Source organism: Macrobrachium nipponense, chromosome 38 (genome assembly GCF_015104395.2).
Source record: "Macrobrachium nipponense isolate FS-2020 chromosome 38, ASM1510439v2, whole genome shotgun sequence".
In the NCBI taxonomy this organism is placed as follows: Eukaryota; Metazoa; Arthropoda; class Malacostraca; order Decapoda; family Palaemonidae; genus Macrobrachium; species Macrobrachium nipponense.
In genome coordinates this window covers 539,401-562,652 of record NC_061098.1, presented here as the reverse complement: position 1 = coordinate 562,652, position 23,252 = coordinate 539,401, and the positions used below count along the sequence as shown (strand labels likewise).

Genomic DNA, 23,252 nt, shown 5'->3' with positions numbered 1-23,252 from the left:
CTTGTATTGTTATTAAATTACGGTGATGTTTTAAGGGCAAAACACCTGCCTCCACCAGTGAGTTTGTGGGGACGATCGGAAAGCTCCTGTGCACAATCGCACGCCTTCATGGTGCACTGCATCGAGAGATTTTAATGCAGATTCTGAGGCGGATGAATATATTGGACAGCAGTAATCTATTATGGATAAGACTGTTGCCTTATATATCATTAATAAAATGTCTCGCTTTGCTCCCCAATTAGTGTGTGATAACTTTTTTAATATGGCAAGGGCTTTGATGCCCTTGGCTTTAATGTATTTGATGTGCTCTTTCCAATTTTAAATGTTGATCAAATATTACTCCTAGATACTGATTTTTGTACAAAATTGTATTTCAGTGCTATAAAGATGCAGTTTGATTGTTTGGTTCTTCATCCACCTTTTGTCTTTGTAGAAGACGATTGCTTTTGTTTTATCAGTTGAAAATTTAAATCCAACTGAATTTGCCCAACTACATATATTTGAAATGGCAGTACTGAGAACTCTCTGAGCATGTCTCAAATTACTACTCGTATAGTAAATGACAAAGTCATCAACATATAAACTGTTTTTTACACCACTTGGTAAATTTATAGTAATGTCATTGATTGCTAAAGCAAACAATGTACAGCTCAAGACACTACCTTGAGGGATTCCTTCTTCCAGTTTATAGGTTACTGAGTAGGAATTTTCTACTCTTACTTGAAAAGTTCTGTTTGTTAAGAAGTTCTTAATAAATATTGGTAAGTGGCCTCTTAGTCCCTTGGAGTGGAGTTTTTGCATGATGTTATGTTTCCATGTTGTATCGTATGCTTTTTCTATATCAAAAAATATAGCTACTGTTAATTTCTTTTGTTCAAAGCCTTTTTTGATATGATCTTCTAAATGTGTTAAGGGATCTAGGGTTGATCTGCCAGCTATTGAACCAGATTGTGTTGGTGTTAAAATGGATTCTTTGGTTATTACATACGTTAATCGTGCATTAACCATTTTTTCTAAGATTTTGCATAGGCAACTTGTTAGAGATATCGGTCTATAATTGGATGGATTACTTGCATCCTTTCCTGGTTTGTTTATTGGAATTATTATGGCATGTTTCCATTTATCAGGAAAGACACGTTTTAGCCAGATACTATTGTAAAATTTTAATAAATATGATTTAGCTATAGGAGCTAATTTTTCTATCATTTCAAATGATATTTTATCATATCCTGGTGCAGAGGGATGACAAGAGTTGATGGCATTATCTAGTTCATCCATGTTAAAAATATAGTTATATTCCAGGTCTTCAAGAGTTTCAAAATTGAGTATTATATTTTCTTTTTGTTTTCTGATACTTTGAAAATGTGTATCTAGGCTGGAGTAAGCACTGATGTTTTCAAAATGTTTCCCAATTATGTTTCAATATTTCATAAGTATCATGGTATATTTTTCCATTTAAATGTATTGCACTTCTTGGAGGTCTTATATGTTTTCCATTGATTTTCCTTATCTTTTGCCAGACATCCCTTGTGGATGTGTTTGAAGATGTGTTTGAGACATATTCCTTCCATGATGCGATTTTTTCAGCTATTACCGTTTTTCTAAATTTGGCTGTATATTTGTTATATAGTGGTTTAATGTGGTTAATTGTTATGTTTGTTATAACTATTTTGTTTAATATGTTTATACTATAGGGCATTTTGTTGAGTGATTTAAGGCAAGTTTTGAGTCTGTTTAGATTGCGACTCAATATATGTTTTATTTTACTTAATGTTGTTAATGTTGGATTCCACCATGGACAGGGGATTTTGTGGAATGTGATTTGGTTTTTGGAATACTTTTATATGCAGCATTTATTATGAAGTTTGAGAAGGATTCACATGTAGTATTGTGATCTTCATTATGTGGGAATGGTGGTATGTTTCGTGTGATATGGAAATATTTATCCCAGTTAGCTTTTTGGATATTATATCTTGTAGGTGGCAATATTTTGACATTACTTAAGTAGTTCAGAATGATTGGGAAATGGTCACTTGTGTATGAATCGTCTAGGACGTTCCATTCAAATTTCTCCGCTACATCATTTGAACATAATGAAATGTCAATTGAAGAAAAGGTTAGGTGCGTATTTGAAAAATATGTTGGAACTTCACTTTCATTGAGACAATACAGGTTGTGTTTCATTATAGTCATTTCTATGTTTGATTTCCGGATGTGTCAGTGGGGGGTTATTAATATCCCATAATGGATTATGTGCATTAAAATCTCCTACTATAAGTAGTGGTTCCTGTATACTTTTGCTAATAAGTTCAGAAAAATCACTGAAATTTGCATTGAAATTTGGTTGGTTATATAAATTACAAATAGTAATTTTACTTTTATCAGGCATATACAGTTTAATTGATGTTATTTGATATGGCATAGATGGTATGTCAACAGGTTCATATGTAATGCTATTATGAACGTATATGGCTGTGCCTAATTTTCCACCGTCAGTTGGTGAATAACAGGCAATTTTATAGTGTTGGATATTTGTAGGGTTACTTCCTATATGTTGTAGACATATGCACATTGGGTTGTGGTCTCGTATGATTCTTTGTAATTCACCCAGACGTAGTCGGGTTAAGAGACCATTTATATTCCATTGAATGATTTTATATTCCATTATTGGGAGGAATTGGTGTTAAATTCTGTAAATTGATTGCTGATTTTACTTTATCTCGTAGTTTATATGCATTTGAATTTATTTGTGGTTTTTTAATCATTGTATTTGTATGTTGGTTATTAGATTCTGCAGTTGTTTGTTTTTCATAGTTGAATATTAATAAGTCTATTTTTGATTTTATAATTTCCTTTTGTATTTTAAGGATTCAGAACATAATTCGTTCTCATGTTGGTGTGTTAAAGGGCACCTCCTTAATTTGGTAAAATTGTCAATACAATTTCGTACTGTGTCCTCTGTCTTGGTAGTAGTTGGTTATATGTACTTACAAAGCATTCATTACAACCACAAGATAAGCATGTTTGGTAATGTTAATTATTGGTTCTGAAGTTTTTGGTCTAGCTTTAGAAATTTCTGGTTTTGTAATTCTATTGTTCCTTTTCTGTAGTGATAAGGACTGTTGGTTTGAGGGGTTATTTGTTTTGTTGTTGTTAATGGGATATTTCGGTCTTGTGGATGGTTGGTGGGTGATAGTTATATTTTGGTTTGGTTTAATGGTATGATTTTCATTAGTATTATTTGATGGAAATTGTAAAGAGTGATCTTTACTGTTGGCTGTTTGATTGAGATTGAGGGTAATTGTGTATTTCCACTTGTGATGAGGTTAGTTTAATATCTTTTTTAAAATGTTCTCCTGGTGTAGTTGGAGTCTCTCTGGATTGATTGTAATTTTCAATATTTACTTTTTCTTTTTTTCCCTTAGGTGGGGTTCTTTCTAGAATTCTTTTCTTTTGCCAGTTCGATTATCATCATTATTTAATTCTTCTTCTATTGGAAGTTCTTTTCCATGGATAACTGAATCATCTATGTTAGTGGTGGTATTGGTTGTTGTAATATCACTTTTATTTTGGGTTTCAGTATTATTGGTATGAAATCCAGTTTCCATGTTTATACTATCTTGTTTGTCATTGTGCTGTTTGATGTCTTGATTTTTAGTCACATTTGAAAAGGTGGGGGTTTTGGATGGATTGTTAACGCCTCTACTTTTAGCTCAAGTCTGGCTTCCATGACTGACATTCCTGTCCTATTTATTATAACTGAAGTTCTGTGTTATATTGGTAAAATGAAACACTCCTTAGATTTTGCGTGATGGGCTAGTCCACAATTAATACATTTTTGATTGATTACAGTTCCAAATTAGTGGTATGGTCATCTGATGCACAGACTGCACATATAGCTTTATTACGGCATCTTTTGTATGTGTGTCCATACCTTGAGCACTGTGTACATTGTAATGGTTTAGGAACAAAAGGACGAACTTCTCTATTTTGTCCAAGAATTTTTATTTTAAATGGTAAGTCTTGGCCTGTAAATTTTATTTTGGCAATGTTGATATTTTTACTTTTATCTTTCCTACTTGAAATAGAGTATATTTCTAAATCGTAGATATTGTTATATCTCAATTTTAGGGAGTCTAGCAATAGTTGTTTTGAAGGAAGCTCCTGCTCGCTATTGGGTAGGATGACTGTACCCTGTACATAATTCAATGTTTCGTGGCTTGTAATTATTACCTTTATATTATTTATTTCTGTTATACTTAAAAAGGCAGTGGATTGCTTTTTATTCGTTACTTGGATAAGCCATTCATTGTCCTTGATGTGTCTGCATTCCATGTCTTGTGTTGGATATATGTTAAGTAATTTGTTTTCTAGCATCGCTGCTGAGATTTTGTTGTCAGCTTTGAGGACTAGAATCTTGACCAATTATCTGGTCCAAAGAGGTCATCAAAATGTACCAATGTGGGATTAAGTCGGTAATTTTTGTTTCTCTTTGGTCCTTGTTTTATGTATGTTGCTTGTCTATTATGATTTTTATATTTTTCTGTATTGCTGGGAGGATTATTTGTCTCTAATTCAGAATTATTGTTCATCATATATGGTTCCATTGTTACGATATTGGAGTTTACCAATTTATTTTTGTTTGTTTCTTTTTTATTTATGCACTCTATTTGGTTTTCTGGCTCTGCTGCTTTACTTGGAACAGGGTGTTCCTTTGTATCTTTTTATAGTACTTTCACTACTTGTGGCAGTACCTAGGAAATTCGGGAGTGACGTGCAATGGTCATCAACTGTGCCGTAGTTTTTCCATCATGGGGCCCAGGGGTACTCAAATCATTTATTTCACAGTTCATAAATTTTGAGTTTTTACAAAAAAAAAAAAAAAAAAAAAAAAAATTAATTAATTAATTAATTAATTCTTGAAAAGATATCATTGGCCCTTCGCGAAGTTAAATCTTCTGCCAAAGGCACAAGTGAGAGAGGACTCCCAAATGTCCGCATCCCTACCCTACCCCAAAAGGGGATGGCATAACATGATTAGTATGGCCCAAGTGTAAGCAGAACCCGCTGCTAGGACTAAGAGTATTATGTTAATACAATTATCCACCATCCTAATCACATTATGGGCAAACTGGATTAGATGCCGAGAGTTCTATTCCTAGAACCAGGCCCCCCCTGGAATCCGTGGTCCAGCTCCACAGAATAGTTCCGCCTGAAAAACAGGTCCGAACATTGTCGGGTAGATGATGGCTCTACCACAGTTCTCACTATTTAGCTTCGGATTTAACTCCACGTTAAGCCATGATATGTTTTCTCATTTATTTGCTTTCAAAAATTTTGGCAAAAAGTGGAAAAGTCCACATAAGTTTACTCGAAAATATATAATGTCATATGGGACTCTTGGGTTCGAACCTGGGAAGAGATTCCTGAGGTTCGAGAGCCCCCTCACCACGTCAAGGTGGTCGCAAAATGAGGGGCAATACTGTACTGGTTGAGGCTCAAGGTAAGTGGATAATTAAGCACACACCAGGAGCAGTAATCTTCAATGAAGCCATTTCATAGTTATTAATATTTTCATGTAAAAAATTCTCTTAGGATCAACAATGGGAGATGAACATGTCCGCTTTTTATATCTAGTGCTTAATAAATTGTGTATAGTGATTGGAAACAATACAGTGACTTCTTAATGATAAAGGCTAATTCAAAATTAACATGACTCCACCACACAGGTGTGGGTGTAGGGGGGAAAGGATAGTACCTGGGGAATATATGTTTTGTAGGACATGAGCACATGAGAAACGAGCCAGTCTTGATGGTATGACAAATGAAAACCTACAAAAAGTAAATTGGATCTGTAATGTATGAGTTGATAACTGGAAAATGTGGATATTATCATTCAACTCATCACATGAGTTGGAAACTTAGAAAGATTAAAGGGGACTGCCACTATGGCAGAGAGTTAACATTTCTGTAAAGATGGATGAAGTAAAAGATGAGGTTATTGGTTAGACAGGTGAGGTATCCAATGCTGATGAACTGAATTATTCTATGCCGATGCATTCAAGATGATGGATACGAGTGATAAAACGAGTGTTTTGAAAGTTGAATACTGCAGAATACTGAGAGCATGATTCCAGGTATTTCTGATAAGCCTACTGCCAGGAGCAATAAACTTTATGTAATGAAATTACATTATTTGAAAATTACACTTGGCAAGAGAGAAATGTGATTTTATCTTTATCTAATGCATAATGCCCACAGGAGCCATTTATTCACTTCATTTGATCTCAAGGACAAAACTTACCTGCGAAAATCGACATTCTTGAGACCGCAAATGAGCCACGACATTTGCAGGTTCCTCTGGGGTCGTTAGCATGCACACAGTGCCATCCGTATGGAATCTGAAATGATTATGCTGTCATTATGAAGACTACGAAAAACAATCACGTTCTTCAAAGATGAATATACAAGAGGGTCTTATTTACACCCCAAATATAATTATAAGATCATTTAATTGTCTTATAAAGAATTATCAAAAGCTCTTAATAATCTACTAAAATGCTGAACATAATGAGACAAAGAAAAAGATTTTACATGTAAGTACTGTACTTTAATATTTATATCACCGCTTGCCTCTTCTAAAATAAATTACATACATACTGTACAGTCAAGACTGCAAATTATTTCAACACTCCCTTGGGCTCCATTGACTGAAAATCATACATAGGTATAAAGTTTTTCATATAAATTGATTACTGCAAAATTAAATTTCCCCCTTGAAACTACACAATTTACAAAAATTGGAATTTAAAAAAGTATTTCCAACATCTAACACTTAATAAAGAAGTATTTACAATAATAAATTAATATTTACAAGTTAAATTTGATGACAATACTAAATACATACTCAGGTATTTTAAGGTCGTCAGAACAGGATGAATTTTTAGATAAAAAATTGCAGGACAGCTATCTCAGAATACAATACCATTTCATTTTGTTAATTTTGTGCTAATCTAGCCCAATGCACTTTTCACATGTACACAGTACACTGCAACTTTTTGTGTTTACTTATCAAATGTACTGGAAATCAAGAGTTACATCCCATTTGTATTAAGTTTAAGATACTTTTTGGGGTTTGCTAGTGTGTGTGTTAGCAAAGTCTAACTGGATATTACAACCATACAAAATGAGAATGTAACTGGCTCAGTAACTTTTTTTACATTCCTTACCTGATATATCTATAATAATGGACTAAATGCCAAGGTTGGCTACTCTGGTCCTGAAAGCTACAGTCTCCTGGTCGGAAATAGGTTGTTCGAGAAATATAGCAACCATTGTAGCGTGGGTGAGGACGCTGGATAAACATCTCTCGCCACGATCCATAGGGTCCGGGCAGTCCACAAGAAATCCCCCAAATTCTTAAACAGGCCTTGTGCCATGTTTCTGGGTTCCGTGCCAAGAGATAAAATCCATGACAAACTTGTGAAACTTGCTCAAGTGATCGCATATCAAGGTCATTCCCAACCACCCAGCACATGATGCGATCCAACATCTCAGGAGGCAGACAGGATATGTGGGGAGCATCTTGCTCAAACTGAGGGTCGCACATGGCTTGAGCAGGAGCCATAAGGTGCTGGAAACAAGAAACTAGGTCTTGCAGTTCCTCGCACTGAAGCTCCTCTTCACAGGTGGGCTCTTCTGTTTCTGTCACAGTTCCATGGTACCCTGTTGTTTGAGATATAATAACAGCTGTAATTCAAAATATATTAACAACTGTAATTCAAGATATATTAGTAGCTAACTTATGCATAAAGTTGGTGCAGCAGATTTAAAAGAAAAAAAAACAAACCCTTACATAAAGGTATGTTTTCATGCATTTTTAATATAACAAGGTTAGGTATGTAAATGCAGAACACTACTATACAATTGTTATTAAGATTTTCATAGATAACAGTATTATGCTTTAGAATGCACTGCTTGAAATGAATAGCATTAACCTATAAATTACTAGAGAGGCAATTTATTATAATTTGTCTGTGGTGTAACAAAAATCTGCACACTTTTAACACTACATTTTTTAAATACATTTTTACGGCAAAGAATATTGTCAACGGGGTTTGTTATGGTATAAAACAGTGTTAATTGCTTTAAAGTTACAAAACAGTGTTAATTGCTTTAAAGTTAAGTACTACAAAGTCAAACCCATTTTACAAAATTACCTTCATTCCTTTCAAGCATATTATGTTGATGGACTCTAAACTCAATATCAGGTACAAGGGTCATAGCACGCCTGTAGTATTGAATAGCTTCGTACAAACGGCTACTCTGTTCTAGTTCAACAGCTTTATTGAACAACTCTGCTGCCTAATATGGTAGAAAAAAGGTAAATATATTACCCATACTACACATTTGTAAGTGATAAGATTGATAACTGGTAAAAAGAGCACCTGAATTTTCATGATGAAATACAACTCAGATTCAGATATTTAATGAGAAATTGAGAATACCATTTTACAGCATATTTGTGAAATAAGAACTGGTTAAAGTATTACAGTAATATTAAGAGACAAAAATTTGTTCTCAATGTAAACCAATCATCTTAATATAGTCTATTTTGTGCAAAGTTCCAGACATATCATTCCAAGTCACTTCCAAAACCACTGATGAGCTTAAAGGATGAGATATGAAGAAATGTTTAGGTTACAAGGAGTCACTAGTGAGAACTGCTGCAGGTAACATCTGGACATCAACTGTTTGCTGGTGTGAAATAAACACATCTATAAAAAGTTGCAACCCAATTTCTGGCTGGCCCCCGACAAAGGGAAAACATCAGAGCTGCAGAGAGGCTCTGATAACAGAGGCATAGCTGAAGAAAGAGTGTGGCTGGAGACAGGCGCAGAAGCTGGCAACAATTTTTAAAAATCCAGGCATTTTGTTTGGTTACTCACAAATATTCTTAGTCTTCACAAGTACCTGGCAGAAGCAGGCATATTCTTAAAGAGGCAGAAGCAGCAATGGACAGATGAACATCAGCGAGTGCAAACACATGACTGAACGATGATCTGACAGATGTGACGTGGAGTAGAAGCATATGGGAAACGAGCATTACATACATGTTCACCTTAACAAGTGAGTTAGAGAAGACAGATGTATATTCTGAGAGAGATGCACGACTACGCTTGAAGACTTTTACAAGTGCATGGCTAAAGAAGGACAAGAACAGGCAACAGACACAACTGGATGCTAGTGTTTGACAGCCAAAGATTAAATGTGATTTGTGCCAATGCAAGAAAGACTCAGAGGGTGAGTGGCAAGCAGCAGAAGAGCAACCATAAGAAGTCAAGAGGCTGTGAGTAAATGAATGACAGAAAGCACATAAAACTGGAAGATTAAGTAGGAGGTAAAGGTGACACTTGAGATGCAAGCTTGTCCAAGCCAGGAAAACTACTAACTGGCTGTAAGCTGGCGTAAGCCGAAAGCACATACAACTGGGAAGTTGGAACACATGGTAGGAGACAGCCTAGCAGCAAGGATCTACTAATCCATATGAACTGGAAATAGAGGCTCTTTCGTATAAGCAAAATTCAGAAGACAGGTGGCAGGAAACAGGAACCACAAGATGAGGGCAGGAACACTACCCAACAATGGAAGTGAAGCTGATGCCAGGTGAGCAGAGGAATGCTGAATGCCAGAAAAAAAAAGAGCAAACGGAAACCTAGCAGGGGCATGGAAAAAGACAGGGGCCTAGTAGAACCACAGAGGATTGACAAGAAACTGGAATCAAGATATGCAGGAAGCAGACGTGCACTGGATGCAGAAGCCATACAAACAGTACAGGTCCTGCAGGAGCTCCAACAATACGAAAAACAAGATATTCCATAACTGTCAGTTGGGACAAGTTATAAACAATAGTTCTTTTGCAAATCTTAGACTAAACATTAATAAAAATAGAGACTGTACTTTTGACTCAATATCTGGATGGATTTCATCTCCTTGGTCTAAGCTGCGCCTATCTGTTTCCTTCACATCAGTAGTTTCTGGTCTGTTCTCTTGACCCTGGGCAGTACGGGGAGATCTTGGTTGACCTTGGCGATTTCGTGAAGGAGTCAAAGGTGTTGGTGATGACCCTTGGGTCTCTAATTCACGGCGCCATTCCTTACGAAATGACGCCAATATAGATTCAGGATCCTGTAAAAGAAAAAGAAAATCCATTGTTTAAAGTAGGTTAAAAAGCCATTGCTCTCATGTCAGATTTATATAGCAAATCTGCATCATGACCACTGGAGTAAATAGGTGCAACCAATAAAAGAAATGGTGATGAATTTAATATCACATCTAAGACACAAATACTATTTATGTAATGCTACAGAGCTGCATTGCTAAAATTGTAGATTTATGAATATACTGAGGTGGTGCTGAATCAAGCAAAAAAGGTATTAAGGTATTGCAAGTAAATAGTATACCCAACTCCATTTCAATTCGATCACACAATAACATTTTTGCCAGTTTTTTGAAAGCCCAAAATCAAACACTTCTTCAATAGGAATTTGAAAATACCCTTTTGGTGATACAGTACACATGCTCTTACAAATGCACTGCTTAGGTCATAGAGAAAAATACATGTTTGCAAAAAGCAACTATGTACTACAGTGGTACCTCAAGATACGAAAGGCTCAACTTACGAAAAACTCGAGATACGAAAGCCAATACGAAAAATTTAATGGCTCTACATACGAAAAGTTTTCAAGATACGAAAGATTTCTGTAAAGTCCGAGATTCGCCCGAACCACCGATAACAATTTTGAAACTCGCGCGCTGCCAACTTAGTAGACTCGCCACCATCCTCCTGCTCTCCCATTGGTTCCTGATGCTAGTCGCGGCCATGAGATCCTTCTCTCCTATTGGCCAGCATCCCTCCCATCATGCACCTATGTACGTATACGTGGTGGCGTGCCTACCTCATCCACTTCGTACCAGCGGCGTTATCGTACGCATGCGGTATTCGTTTCGGGATCGTCAACTGTTTCTGAATCTACTAGTCAGAGTTGAAATTGTGACGGTGTTTGTGTCATGTGTATTTTAAAAAAAAATTTCTCATTTCTTTTCACAGAAAATGGAAAAAGAAGAGCACCTCTTGAGTGACGACATATATGATATGATTGACCAAGAACTCTCTCGTGGGATAAGTGACCAAGATCTCTCACATGGGATAAGTGATCAAGGTCTCTCTCATGGGATAACTGGAAACTTTGCAAGGTTGGTAGAATCTCCACTCCCTGCTAAACAGAGGGTGTTGACCAATCATTTACAACATGCATACGAGTATAATCAAGGCACTTCAGTTTATGTTGAAGGTCAGCAGCCAAACATTCAGTACCCAAATCAGTTGCAGAGAGAGCATTTGGTTGAACAGGGTTTTGATGGACACCAGGGCCAGAGTCATGAGGTGCAACAATTAGTAGATAATTTTCAAGATGGGCAGCTGTTAATGAACACTACGCGCTGGCCTTGTGGGAGATTGCCGCTTTTCATAAAGTGCAATCGTTTATAGAAAAAAAGACACCCCGGAAAGGCTCACAGGTCGTATGCTTGTTTCAGGAACATTGTGAAAAGTAGGCAGAAGCAATCTTCCTTGGATCGTTATTTTTTAAAGAGGCCTTTAGCATTAGCAGGAGTAAGCAAAAAGGAAGAACCAAGTGATAAAAAACAGAAAGTTGAACGCAAAAAGGAAGAACCAAGGGATGAAAAACAGAAAGTTGAAAGCAAAAAGGAAGAACCAAGTGATAAACAAAAAGTTGAAAGTGGTGATGAAGTTGAGAAAAAAAAAAAAAAAACACCTACGTACGTAAAGTAAAAAAAAGTAAAAAAAAAAAAAAAAGTTAAAAATAATAATAAAAAAAAATTTAATTTTAGTTTTTTGTAAAGTTAAGTGTTACAGTTTTGTTAATGTGTTTCGTAAATTTTAGTTTATGTATGTTTTCCTTACATTTATTTATGTGTTTTCTTAAAGTTAAGTGTACGTACGTATCTGCCGTTTGTCCTCCTCCACCTCTGCCGCCACTTTCGGAGATAGCCTCACTCGACAGGTAAGCTTCCACATTTTACGTACAGTATTTCTTGTATACCATGTACACTAATACACTTTATTTACAGGTTAATTTGTATTTCGTTATTAAGTTAGGTACTGAATGGTCCAAATTGTTGGGAGTATATATTTCATTGTTTATAGGTCAATTTAGCTTTATTATGAAATTTACTGAGGTGTTTTTGGAGGGCTTGGAACGGATTAGCCATTTTACATGCAAAATGTGGTCCAAGATACGAAAACCTCATGATACGATGGGCGCCTCGGGACAGATTAATTTCGTATCTCGAAGTACTACTGTAAATCATTTAACTCGAATCAGCCTTGGTTAATACAAAACAAGAGAAAGGACTTCTGATACAGACATTCACTCATATAAACACTGTGGTTAAAAGTAAAGGAATAAATATTACCTCAGGATCTCCAGTCTGTGTTGTGTTGTGCTCAGTTAGGTCAACAAGAGCAATATTATTATCATCAGCTCTGGCAGATTGTCTGGGGTCAGCCTAAAAAATAAAAAAATATATAAAAATTATATAATATAAAATATATATATATACAGGCGGTCCCCGGGTTACGACGGGTCCGGCTTACGACGTTCCGAGGTTACGACGCTTTTTCTTAAATATTCATTGAAAAAATCCGCCCTGGGTTACGACACGCTTGTTCCGAGGTTATGACGCTGACGCTTCCGACGCTCTGAGTTTACGATGCTTTTAAAAAACACATATTATGATAAGATAAGAATCCTTTATAGTTTAGCACAGTTTCTCTCTCTCTCTCTCTCTATCTCTCTCTCTCTCTCTCTCTCTATCTCTCTCTCTCTCTCTCTCTTTGTATTTTCCAAGAAAATAATCACTATAATTTTCTCTCTCTCTCTCTCTCTATACTACAAAGATGTATGTTTTTTAGTATGATAAATAAATGATTTACTATTTTCAAATATTAATATTAATTTATACAGCAATAATATAAATTCATTAAAGAAAACACCATAATGAATTAGTAAGATTTTAGCTTATATTTAAAATTATCGAAGAATGAAGGAAATCCCAGTCTTTTCTGTAACCTTTCCAGGTACTAAAACTGTCAGATATATATCATGTTCTGTGACAGCCAAAAGGGGGAAGAGCTGGGGGAGAGTTGGGGGAGAGCTGCGGTGTTGCAATCAGTGGTCCTGACATCCCCCCTCTCTCTCTTCTCTCTCTCTCTCTCTCTACTCTCTCTCTCTCTCATTTACTGAGACTCCAAGATTTTTTATGTACTTGTACTATTTGTTTTTAATACTTTCAAATAATAAATATAATAATAATAATAATAACTGTAATTACAAAATTCATATGTGATAGTATTTTAAAGAAATACATACGTACTAATCTATCCATGTCACTTTTAATTAAGGTTAATCTCTCTCTCTCTCCCTCTCTCTCTCTCTCTCTCTCTCTCTTTTGCCACACAAGGTAATAATGAGTCATAGTGGTAACGCCCTCCCTCTCTTTCGCTGGAAGCGTTAGAAACAAAGAGAGATAAACACTCTCTCTCTTTTATTTTACCGAAATGAAAGAATTTTTATGGTACTGGTATGTAAAATGTTTATTGATAATTTCAGTTATTTAATAATAATAATAATAATAATAATAATAATAATAATAATAATAATAATAATAATAATAATAATAATAATAATAAAAACTAATTACAAAATTCATAATGGTCGTATTTTAGAGATGAAAATGACCTTTCCATTTCACTTGTAAGGATAATTCCTCTTTCTTACTGAGATGAGAGAATTTTTATGGTAGATGCACGTGTTTATTATATTTTTTCAAATAATAAATCAATAATAATAAGATAATTAAATAAATAATACATAATAATAATAATCAAACTAGAAAAGTAATATACGATAAATACATTTCAAAAGAAAATTCTTCCCTTTTGTTTTTTCCCCCCCCCCCCCCCACCCCCCCCTTTTTCTGTATCAATTTTCCCCCACCTCAACTCGAGTGACACTCAAAGCTTAACAATGCCATACAATGGTCAAGCGAATTTTAATGGTTTTTAATGTAATCTCTCTCTCTCTCTCTCGTCTCTCGAGTCTCTCTCCTCTCATCTCATCTCTCTCCTCTCTCTCTCTCTCTTTACTGAGATGAGATCATTTTCATGGACGTGTATGTAATTAAGTTTATCTGATTTAATATTTTCGCCAATAATAATACAAGTTACAAAATTCATAATCTGAGTATTTTAAATACAATAATCATTCCATTTCTGCTCTTTTAAACAACAACTCTCTCTCTTCTTCCTCATCTCTCTCTCGGATCTCGTCTCTCTATCTCTCGTCCGTCATCATCTCTCCTTTCTCTCTCTGCTCTCTCTCAATTTTGAAAAAGCTATTATGATATTGCTACTAGAATACAACATTGCAACAAATAAATCACCTGCCAACAAGAAAGGAAATAACTTTAGACCTAGTAGTTTGGACGACGGATTGAATTATGGTTAAAAGAACATAATGGTTTATAATGCGAAGTATTTCAGACCATTAAATGTCATAGAATTAACAGTTCATTCCAAAGCAGTGAAAAGTAGAGATAAGCCAGAAATGAAAAAGTGGGGAAGGATATGGAAAAATTACAACTTCTACAGTAAAAAATAATAAAATGGTCCCAGAAATTAATGAAGAATTAAACAAAGATTGGGATAACATTTTTCGTAAGTGATGACATAAGGGTAAATACGGAGTATATTTATACAATCTTGGAGATAATAGTGGAACAAAAATATATACCGAAGAACGAAAAGTAAAACAAACAATCATTCCATGCATACCGAAGAGACAGAAGAATCTTGTTTCCAGGTGCAGAAAATCAGAAAGTGGAAAAAGGTCCTTGCAAAAGAAAACGAAAAAAATGCATGGAAAGTTATTTAGAACTAAAAAGTAAGATAGAAAATGCAGAACAAAAGTTATTAACAATCAAAAGAAAATGAAAAACGGGACTTGGAGAAAAAACCCTATTGAAATATCAAGCAAAACCCCTAAACTATTTATACTCATATGCGCAAGAAGATGAGTACAAAGGAAGAATAGAAACCTAGGCCCTCTGAGAATTGAACGGGAGATTAACGAATGAAAAAAAGGAAGTTTGCAACATACTGGCAGAACGATATAAGAGAGAAATTCACCCCTAGAAATTAGATAATGAGATAATTGATAATAGAAGTAAGGGATGAAAATAGGTGAATATTTATGCTGACATAGATATTAATGAAGCGGATGATTTGGTGCAGGCTATTAATGAAACTTAAAAATGGGACTGGCTGCAGGGTCCTGATGGAATTCCAGCCTGCTATTTTTGTTAAACGAAAGTAGTTTCCATTCTATCGCAAAGTCCACTTGCAATAATTATTTTAAGACAAAGTGTAGAGACAGGTCAACGATATATGATGAGCACAAACATTAGCATATTTACCCGACTTTCAAAGTGGGGATCAAGACTAGAGGCAAGTAATTATAGGCCTGTGAGTCTAACAGCACATATAACTGAAAGTGGGTATTGAAAGGGTAATGAAGAAAAAAATATTATGAAACATTTAATTAAAAAATAAAAAAATTTGTTTAATAAAGGACAACATGGTTTCGTACCCGGAAAAACGTAGCACAAACCCAACTGTTTAGTCCGACCGTGAAAACCTATTCCAAAAATAGAAAAGCGGAAATGAAACAGAATGTGGTTTATTTAGACTTTGCAGAAAGGCTTTTGATAAAGTAGACCATAAATAATAATTAGCGAAGAAATTAGAAAACACAATATCGTGGATAAAGTAGGAAGATTGTTTTAAAAGAATTTTTTACATCAACAGAAAAACAGAATAGTTATTGCAAACGACGAGAATCGGATGAAGCCAAGGTAATATCCGGTGTGCCGCAAGGTACGGTGTTTTATGCTGCAAATACTGTTTGTTATTATGACTTGAAGACATAGACAATAAATTTAATTAAGGATTCGGTAGGTGAGTAGTTTCGCAGATGACACAAGAATAAGTAGTAGGAAATTACCTTGTGATTGAAGATAGGACAACGCTCCTACAAAGAGACCTTAACAAAGTATTAAATGATGTTGGGCAGAGGTAAATAGGATGGGTATTTAACTCTGATAAATTTGAATCCATAAATTAAATTTGGAGAACAGAGAAAGAAAGCTATATGCCATATTCAAGGGAGCCTAATAATGGAACCATCAACAAATAAGGAAGCAGTTAAAGACCTTGGTGTGATTGATGAATAGGGAAACATGTTTTATGGCAATGATCAAATAGCAAAAAAAACTCTGTTTTGGCAAAATGTAAAGCAACTCAAATGGGAATGTTTGTTACGGCACCTTCAAAACAAGAAAAAGCTGAACACATTGATTATGCTTTATAAAATAAAACATCTTGTTCGTAGTCCAACTTGCAATATTGCATAATATTAATGGTACCCACCCACCCCCTATCAAAAGGATATTGCACAAATAGAGGAAGTGTACAAAGGTCCTTTACAGCTAGAACTAGAAGAACGTTTTTAAGGACCTCAGGACCTACTGGGAAAGACTACAATTCTTAAATTATATAGTCTCGGAAAGGAGAAACGAAGAACGCTACATGATAATTCAGGCATGGACAAACAGATAGAAGGAATAGGCAGAAAATATCATGGAACTAAAAATAAAAATTCAGAAAGAGCAAGCAGAAGGTAGATTAATCATTGCCCAAAAATATACCAGGAAAAATAAGGCAAAGCACACAGGACATTAATCCACTAACGCCCATCCAGCATCGGTAATGCAGGGCGTCTATTCACTGCGTTGCCCAGCTCATCTGAGGAAAATATTCAGCGGAGTGAGCTGTAGATGTGTTTTAAGAATAAGCTCGACAAATATCTAAACGTGCATCCCAGACCAAGCCAAGATTGGAAGATTGCAAAATAAAATTACCGGCAAGATTGACTAGCAACTCTCTGGTAGAACATTAGAGGTGCCATCACACTGGAGGGACCTGGGGCGAACCCAGAACAAGAATATAAGGTCTGTAAGGTACGAGTAAGGTTCTCTCCCTCCACCAAGATACTTGTTCATACATTTGGTGTTTTCCTATTTCTTCCTTTTATCCTCTCGCTTCTCAGCAAAAGAATTGATAGACAGGACAAACATAATTGCACAGTCATCCATCTTTCTTCTCTTTCTCTGGAGAAATTATTGTATTTATGGGAGGGTGGGGAAAAAAGTTGCCTACTAGACAATTGCATTTCAATCTAATTGAAACCTAAGGAGTGTTATTTTCTCTACTCTCTCGCTCTTCTGCATTCTCTTTCATCTTATCTACTCTCTCTTCTCTCCTCTTGTATTTTAATGAAAATATACAGTAATTTGTGAATACACAGTGTTGCACATGAAAAAAGTAAATTAGTGATAATTTTAGAGATACGGCCCTAAGAAAATTGCAAATTAGTAGTGAAATTTTCCCTGTGGACGTTTTCAAGAACGTCGTTCCGGCTTACGACGATTTTCGGGTTACGACGCGTCTTAAGAACGGAACCCCCGTCGTAACCCGGGGACGCCTGTATATATATATATATATACTATAATATATATATATATATATATATATATATATATATAATATATATATATATATATTATATATATAAATCTGTATATATATATATATATATATATATATATATATATATATATATATATATATATATATATATATATATATACAGAATCTAGCATATTAGTATCAAAACACAGGTCTGGCTATATAAATTACATTTTCAATTATATTGTATACAGTAATAGAGTCTATCTCCACACTTATTATTATTATAATTATCATTACGTATTATTATTCAGAAGATAAACGCCTAATCATATGGAACTTGCCTACATGGGCCACTGACTTGAAATCCAAGCTTCCAGAAAATGGTAACTTTCCTACTGTCTTACTACCTACTATATGTATTGATCTTTATTATAAAAAGAGTTAAAAGTTAATAATTGAATCTAAAATCTTTGTTTGCCCATCAAATTTATCATCATCGAAGAATGTTTGACATCCAGTTAAAATGATGATGAAAAGTAGCTACAATAAGATAAAGTTCTAATTAATACATACAATATTTCCCCATCCCTGCAAACTGGTGAAAAAGAATAATCTTCTGTTGATAAACATGTATTAAACTAGGGGTCATTGTAACCATCAACAATTTTCCAGAATACATAAGGGGAAAATGACATGAAATGAGGTTTTTTGCCTTTTCAGTCTTGTGAACTTCTCATCGTGAGTCTCGACTTCATCCTGCTACTTCTATTTCTACTACTTTCAGGCACCAGTTCTTTTAAGGGGGCCGGCCAGAACCCTTATAGCTATATGGGGGTATAGGGCGAAAAATGCAAAGTCATGAAAAAATTCATGGAGCTTCATATGGCAATTGAGAATACGTATACGAAATATTTCGTCCAAAATTCCTCTTACTTTTCGTTTAGTTACAGGGTAATTAGTAAACATAACTCAATAGCCTAAACATTCATCCGTACAAGAAAATGCAATATTTCTTCTGTTATCGTAAATTTTGATCATTATTGTCAAAGAAATTGTGAGAAATGGCATCTGTAGAGATTCCGTGGGTCGCAGAGGGGAGTATCAAGTTGAACCATGATTCAGTGTCAGCACAGAATTCAAGTAGACTACACGTTCGAGTTTCACCTCTGACATTCACTTGCTTTTACATATGTTTATCTATGTTTCGGCAAGAATTTCATCATGCCAATGAGGAAAAGACAAGGAAAACATCTCGCTAACATAAAGACGAAGAAAATTCGCTCTAATATGATTACAGAATAGTATCAGAATATATGCGATATTAGCGTAGTTACTGAAGAGAGAGAGGGAGGGTTGCGTAGTAAGTAAACGCCTCCGTCTTGCCTGAAGCACACGCCACACTGTCCCCCAGGCTACGATCTTTGAGCAAAAGGGATCTTAATTTATGATAAATAACATAGTTTGGTTTATTAATACCCAAAAAGGAATATGAAATTCATAATAATCATGATTTATTAACATTGTCTTTGTAAAAAGAGAGTACAACTTCGAATTTCACCTCTTGACATTCTCTTGCATTTAAGTTTGTTTATTTTTGTTTCGGCAAGAATTTCATCATGCCAAAACGGAAAATACTAGGAAAACATCTAGCTAACATACAGAAGAAGAAAATTCGCCGCAATAAGCAGAGTTAGTGAAGGAGAGAGAGAGAGAGTTGCGTAGGAAGGAGTGCCCCGTCTTGCCTGACGCAGTGCCCCAAGCTACGATATATGAGCAAAGGGATCATCATTTATGATTAAATTATGATAAATAAAATAGTTTTGATTTATTAATACACAAAAAAGAAATATACATTCGTAATAATCATTATTTATTAACATTGTCGTTATAAAAATACGAAGAAAAACTTTGAACGCCCATATCTCAAAACTATAGTTATTGACCTTCAAAATCTATCTTCGCACTTAGTTTTAAAGCTATAACATTAGAATTTGGTATACAACTCAGAAAGACGTTATAGAACAATCAAATGAAGCCCTTTTTTCCAATTTTTGTTTCGTCTTTTTTTATAAATTTTGTTTTACTAATTTATAGGGTTTATTTTTTTACCATAATGAAAAATTCATATCTAGCAAAAAAAATGACTTTTAGAAAAAAAAACTCCTCATTTGATTGGAGGTCTACATCAGGTCTATATATGGTAGTAATCCCAGGTCTTAATATTAAATATCAAGGGAGGAGATAGAATTTCAAAAATGGTTATTTTCAGGATAAATCGCCCTGGCGTCACAAAACCGAAGGTCAGAGGCGAAAATCATATGCGGTTTGGAGATGTCCCAAGTCACCTTATTAAGTGGTAAGAATAGCAAAGTCCTGTCCTTAAAGAATGGCATGAGCCAGCCAGCCCCCTTAAAATCACTTGTAGCAATTCCTAGCCATAAATCTTAAAATTCAGTAGGTACCCTCTTCAAAATTTGCTTTGATTTTCCATGTAGAAGCAATTCCTCGCCACAGAAAGTGGCACAGGTTTTTTACGTACATCATAAATTTTTGCTGTTTACCAAGATGAAACGTTTATTTTCCAGTAGACTAGCAATATTTTTCGATTTCTTCCATCCTGTTGCTAACTATTACTGATCTCTCAGTATCTGTTTTGCACTATATATTATAAAAAGATATGTTCTTGATATCTCCTCTAAAGCCTAGCCCTATATGCTTTTCTTGCATGAATACTGCTTAGTATGGAGTATTTTTCTCATTTCTACTCCCCAACGATAAGACTTCAATTGATGAAAACTCCAACGAAGACACCAACACTACACTCCACGTTTGGTTAGGTTAGGATGCTGTACACCCAACCTAACTTGTACTTTACTACAATTAAATTTAATTTAAGAGATGTATTTAAAAATGTATTGCATCTAACATGGTACCCTACCAAAGAATAATGATAATGATGTAAATGATAAGAACATTGGTCCATTAAGTTGAGATGATACTGCATTCTACTTCTATTCACAAGAATTAGGTATACTACTAATAGCTTGGCTTGTAGGTACTATAGGCGCTGCCAACTCATTTAGTAGGTATTACCAGAGCTTCTCTTACACTTAACCTAGCATGACAAAACAGTGACACAACTGTTACGAGTGGCAATAATCATTAATTCATATTAATATCCAACCAGAATACTCCTTCTCCAAAAGAATTCACTCAATGCCTCTAATGACATAAGTCTAGCCTATGCATAGGGGCACGTTAAATATGGGAAAAAGAATGCATATACTACAAGACATCATACAAATTAACAATTACGTTATGCAATGCATTTACCCCATTGTTTTATGACAGCTGTCACATTTACCTAGGTAGTAGACACTGGATACCCATAATCATAAAAATTACGTACCCACAGTTCAAGGTGGTAATGTAATACATAGGGTAACTACCGTATGATAGATTTTCCGGTAAACTACAATTTTAAAGGTATCAAAAATGCTTATGTATTGTTATTTATTAACTGACAAATAACTTGCCTAAGAGAAGGTAAGTTGGAAATATGGAGACTTTACAAGAAGCTAGCGTACCCAAAGCATGTTTCATGACGTCGATGTTAGGTAATATATTTAGATTAATTGTAGCATAAAATTGTTATTTTCTTAATTCTATATCAAGAGACGTTTGGTAAATGTCATATTACACGCTGCAATTACGCGTATGCCACACAACGTTGTCTCCATAACCATGACGTCAGCTTTACCTGCAACGGAGGGGGCCGTGCAACCGCTCAAATTATTGCAATTTAAACCCATTTCTCGCTCTCCTTCCCAAAATATTTTGCAACCATTGCATTCTTACCATATTTATCTGCTTGCTGAATAGTTCAGGCAATAGATTCACGGTCGGAGAAACGAACAACCGAGGAGAAATAGATTTTGGATCTCACCACGGCTGCCATCTTTTCAGCGACCTTGAACCAGACTGGAGAATGCAAAGCCATTTTGGTCCTTAGGTCCATCGGCTTTAGGGATCAAAGTTGCATGCCATCTTGTTTGTTTACCAGCCTCCCAAGTGCGAATCTCTCTCTCTCTCTCTCTCTCTCTCTCTCTCTCTCTCTCTCTCTCTCTCTCTCTCTCTCTCTCTCTCTCTCTCTAAAAATCATATACATATTAGGTGTGGCTTCTTGTAAAATAGTGATTTTTATATAAGATATTGGTACTGACATCATCTTCATTTTTCAATTTTTAAATATGCCTACTCTATCCAACGCCCTATAGCTTAATATATTAGTAATATAAATTTGTTGATGAGATTTTTAATTTACCGCTGAAGACTGCATCTGTGCGCTCTCTGTTTTTATACCCTTTTCTATCCTGAGCTGTGTAGGGAAAATTGATTTAAAGGAGGATTCTTGTCTCTAAAAAATCTCCAAACTTTTTTTAGGAGGTTCTGAGATATGTAAAATGATGTGGCCCTTTATTTTTGCTAGTTTTTAGAATGAGAATCGATGCACTGTCAACATATACTCCATTTGATAAAACATATATGATAAGCCTATGAGTGAAGACAGCATTCTTACTGTTTAAAGCAATACTTTTGAAAGGCTTATTGTTTGCTGTCTATAGGTAATCTTGTCTAAATGAATATATGCCTGGTAATGTTCATAAATGTCTATTTTTCTTAGGTGTAATGAGAGATGTTTTAAAACGAGTGGAAGCTATCTTGTCGTAGAATTGAAGCATCCTACTCTAGGCCACCTAAGCTTAGGTTATTATGATGGCTCTCTTCTTTAACTCATCACAAGGAGTTCCCGGTTAGTCCTTAGGACCAAGTGGACAATAATACGATTTTTGAGGGTCCACACACTCGCTTATTTAAGTTGTCCGACTCCAACAGGAAATGAATAAACAACCCGCTTCAAGGCAAAATATATGAAAATGAATACTGACTTATTAACATTATGTGGATCTTAGGCTCTATCATTTTTTATGTGTAAGTGGTCTTTATACAATTCTGTCTGCATCCTACATGTAAATATTTTAAACTGAAACTTTTTCGAGTGGAATTCGTTTATGCATATATAAAGTTAAAGAAGAAGAATCAAAATCATACAAGTATTCTAACCTCTTTTCTAAAGAATATATTTAACATATAATGAGAGACACTGAGCCATAGACAATAAAGTGAAGATAATAAATTTGTTATTTCAATAATTTAAACGGTATGTCATTGCAAATATAAACCTTTGTAAAGAAAATAAGTATAAGGTAGAAGGTTTCGAGTAGCCTTCGATCTTCTCCCAAAACCTTCTCAGGAGGATCTGGTACTTATATCCGTCATCTTATACTTTTGTTTACCCAAACAACATAGTAATGGGAAAATAATGATGGATTATTAATATTGTAATATATATAATAATCTAAACGCCATATAATTGCAAATATATGAAGCCTAAGCTGTCGTAAAAAGCAATGTATAAGGTAGAAGGTTTCGCGTGGTATTCCATCTTCCAAAACCTTCTTAGAAGGATCAAGCACCTGGAGACTGAACCATAAACGTCAATGTAAAAATAGTATATTTG

The 23,252-nt window shown here is 35.0% G+C and overlaps 1 protein-coding gene across 2 annotated transcripts in view; it reads right to left on the bottom strand.

Moving 5' to 3' along the window:
• LOC135209545 (F-box only protein 9-like) overlaps positions 1-21,677 on the bottom strand; it is a 28,112-nt gene extending 6,435 nt beyond the window's left edge. Inside the window, exons 1-6 of one of the 2 annotated variants that reach the window (XM_064242195.1) lie at positions 21,530-21,677; positions 12,499-12,591; positions 9,961-10,188; positions 8,220-8,364; positions 7,230-7,725; positions 6,305-6,401 (exon numbers count right to left, since the gene is read on the bottom strand). In XM_064242195.1, the coding sequence (XP_064098265.1) occupies positions 6,305-6,401; positions 7,230-7,725; positions 8,220-8,364; positions 9,961-10,188; positions 12,499-12,591; positions 21,530-21,532 (1,062 nt within the window). In that variant the 5' untranslated portion in view covers positions 21,533-21,677. The remainder of the gene's footprint in view (positions 1-6,304; positions 6,402-7,229; positions 7,726-8,219; positions 8,365-9,960; positions 10,189-12,498; positions 12,592-21,529) is intronic. The other variant, XM_064242196.1, reaches the window with a different exon arrangement.
• Positions 21,678-23,252: the final 1,575 nt, after the last annotated feature.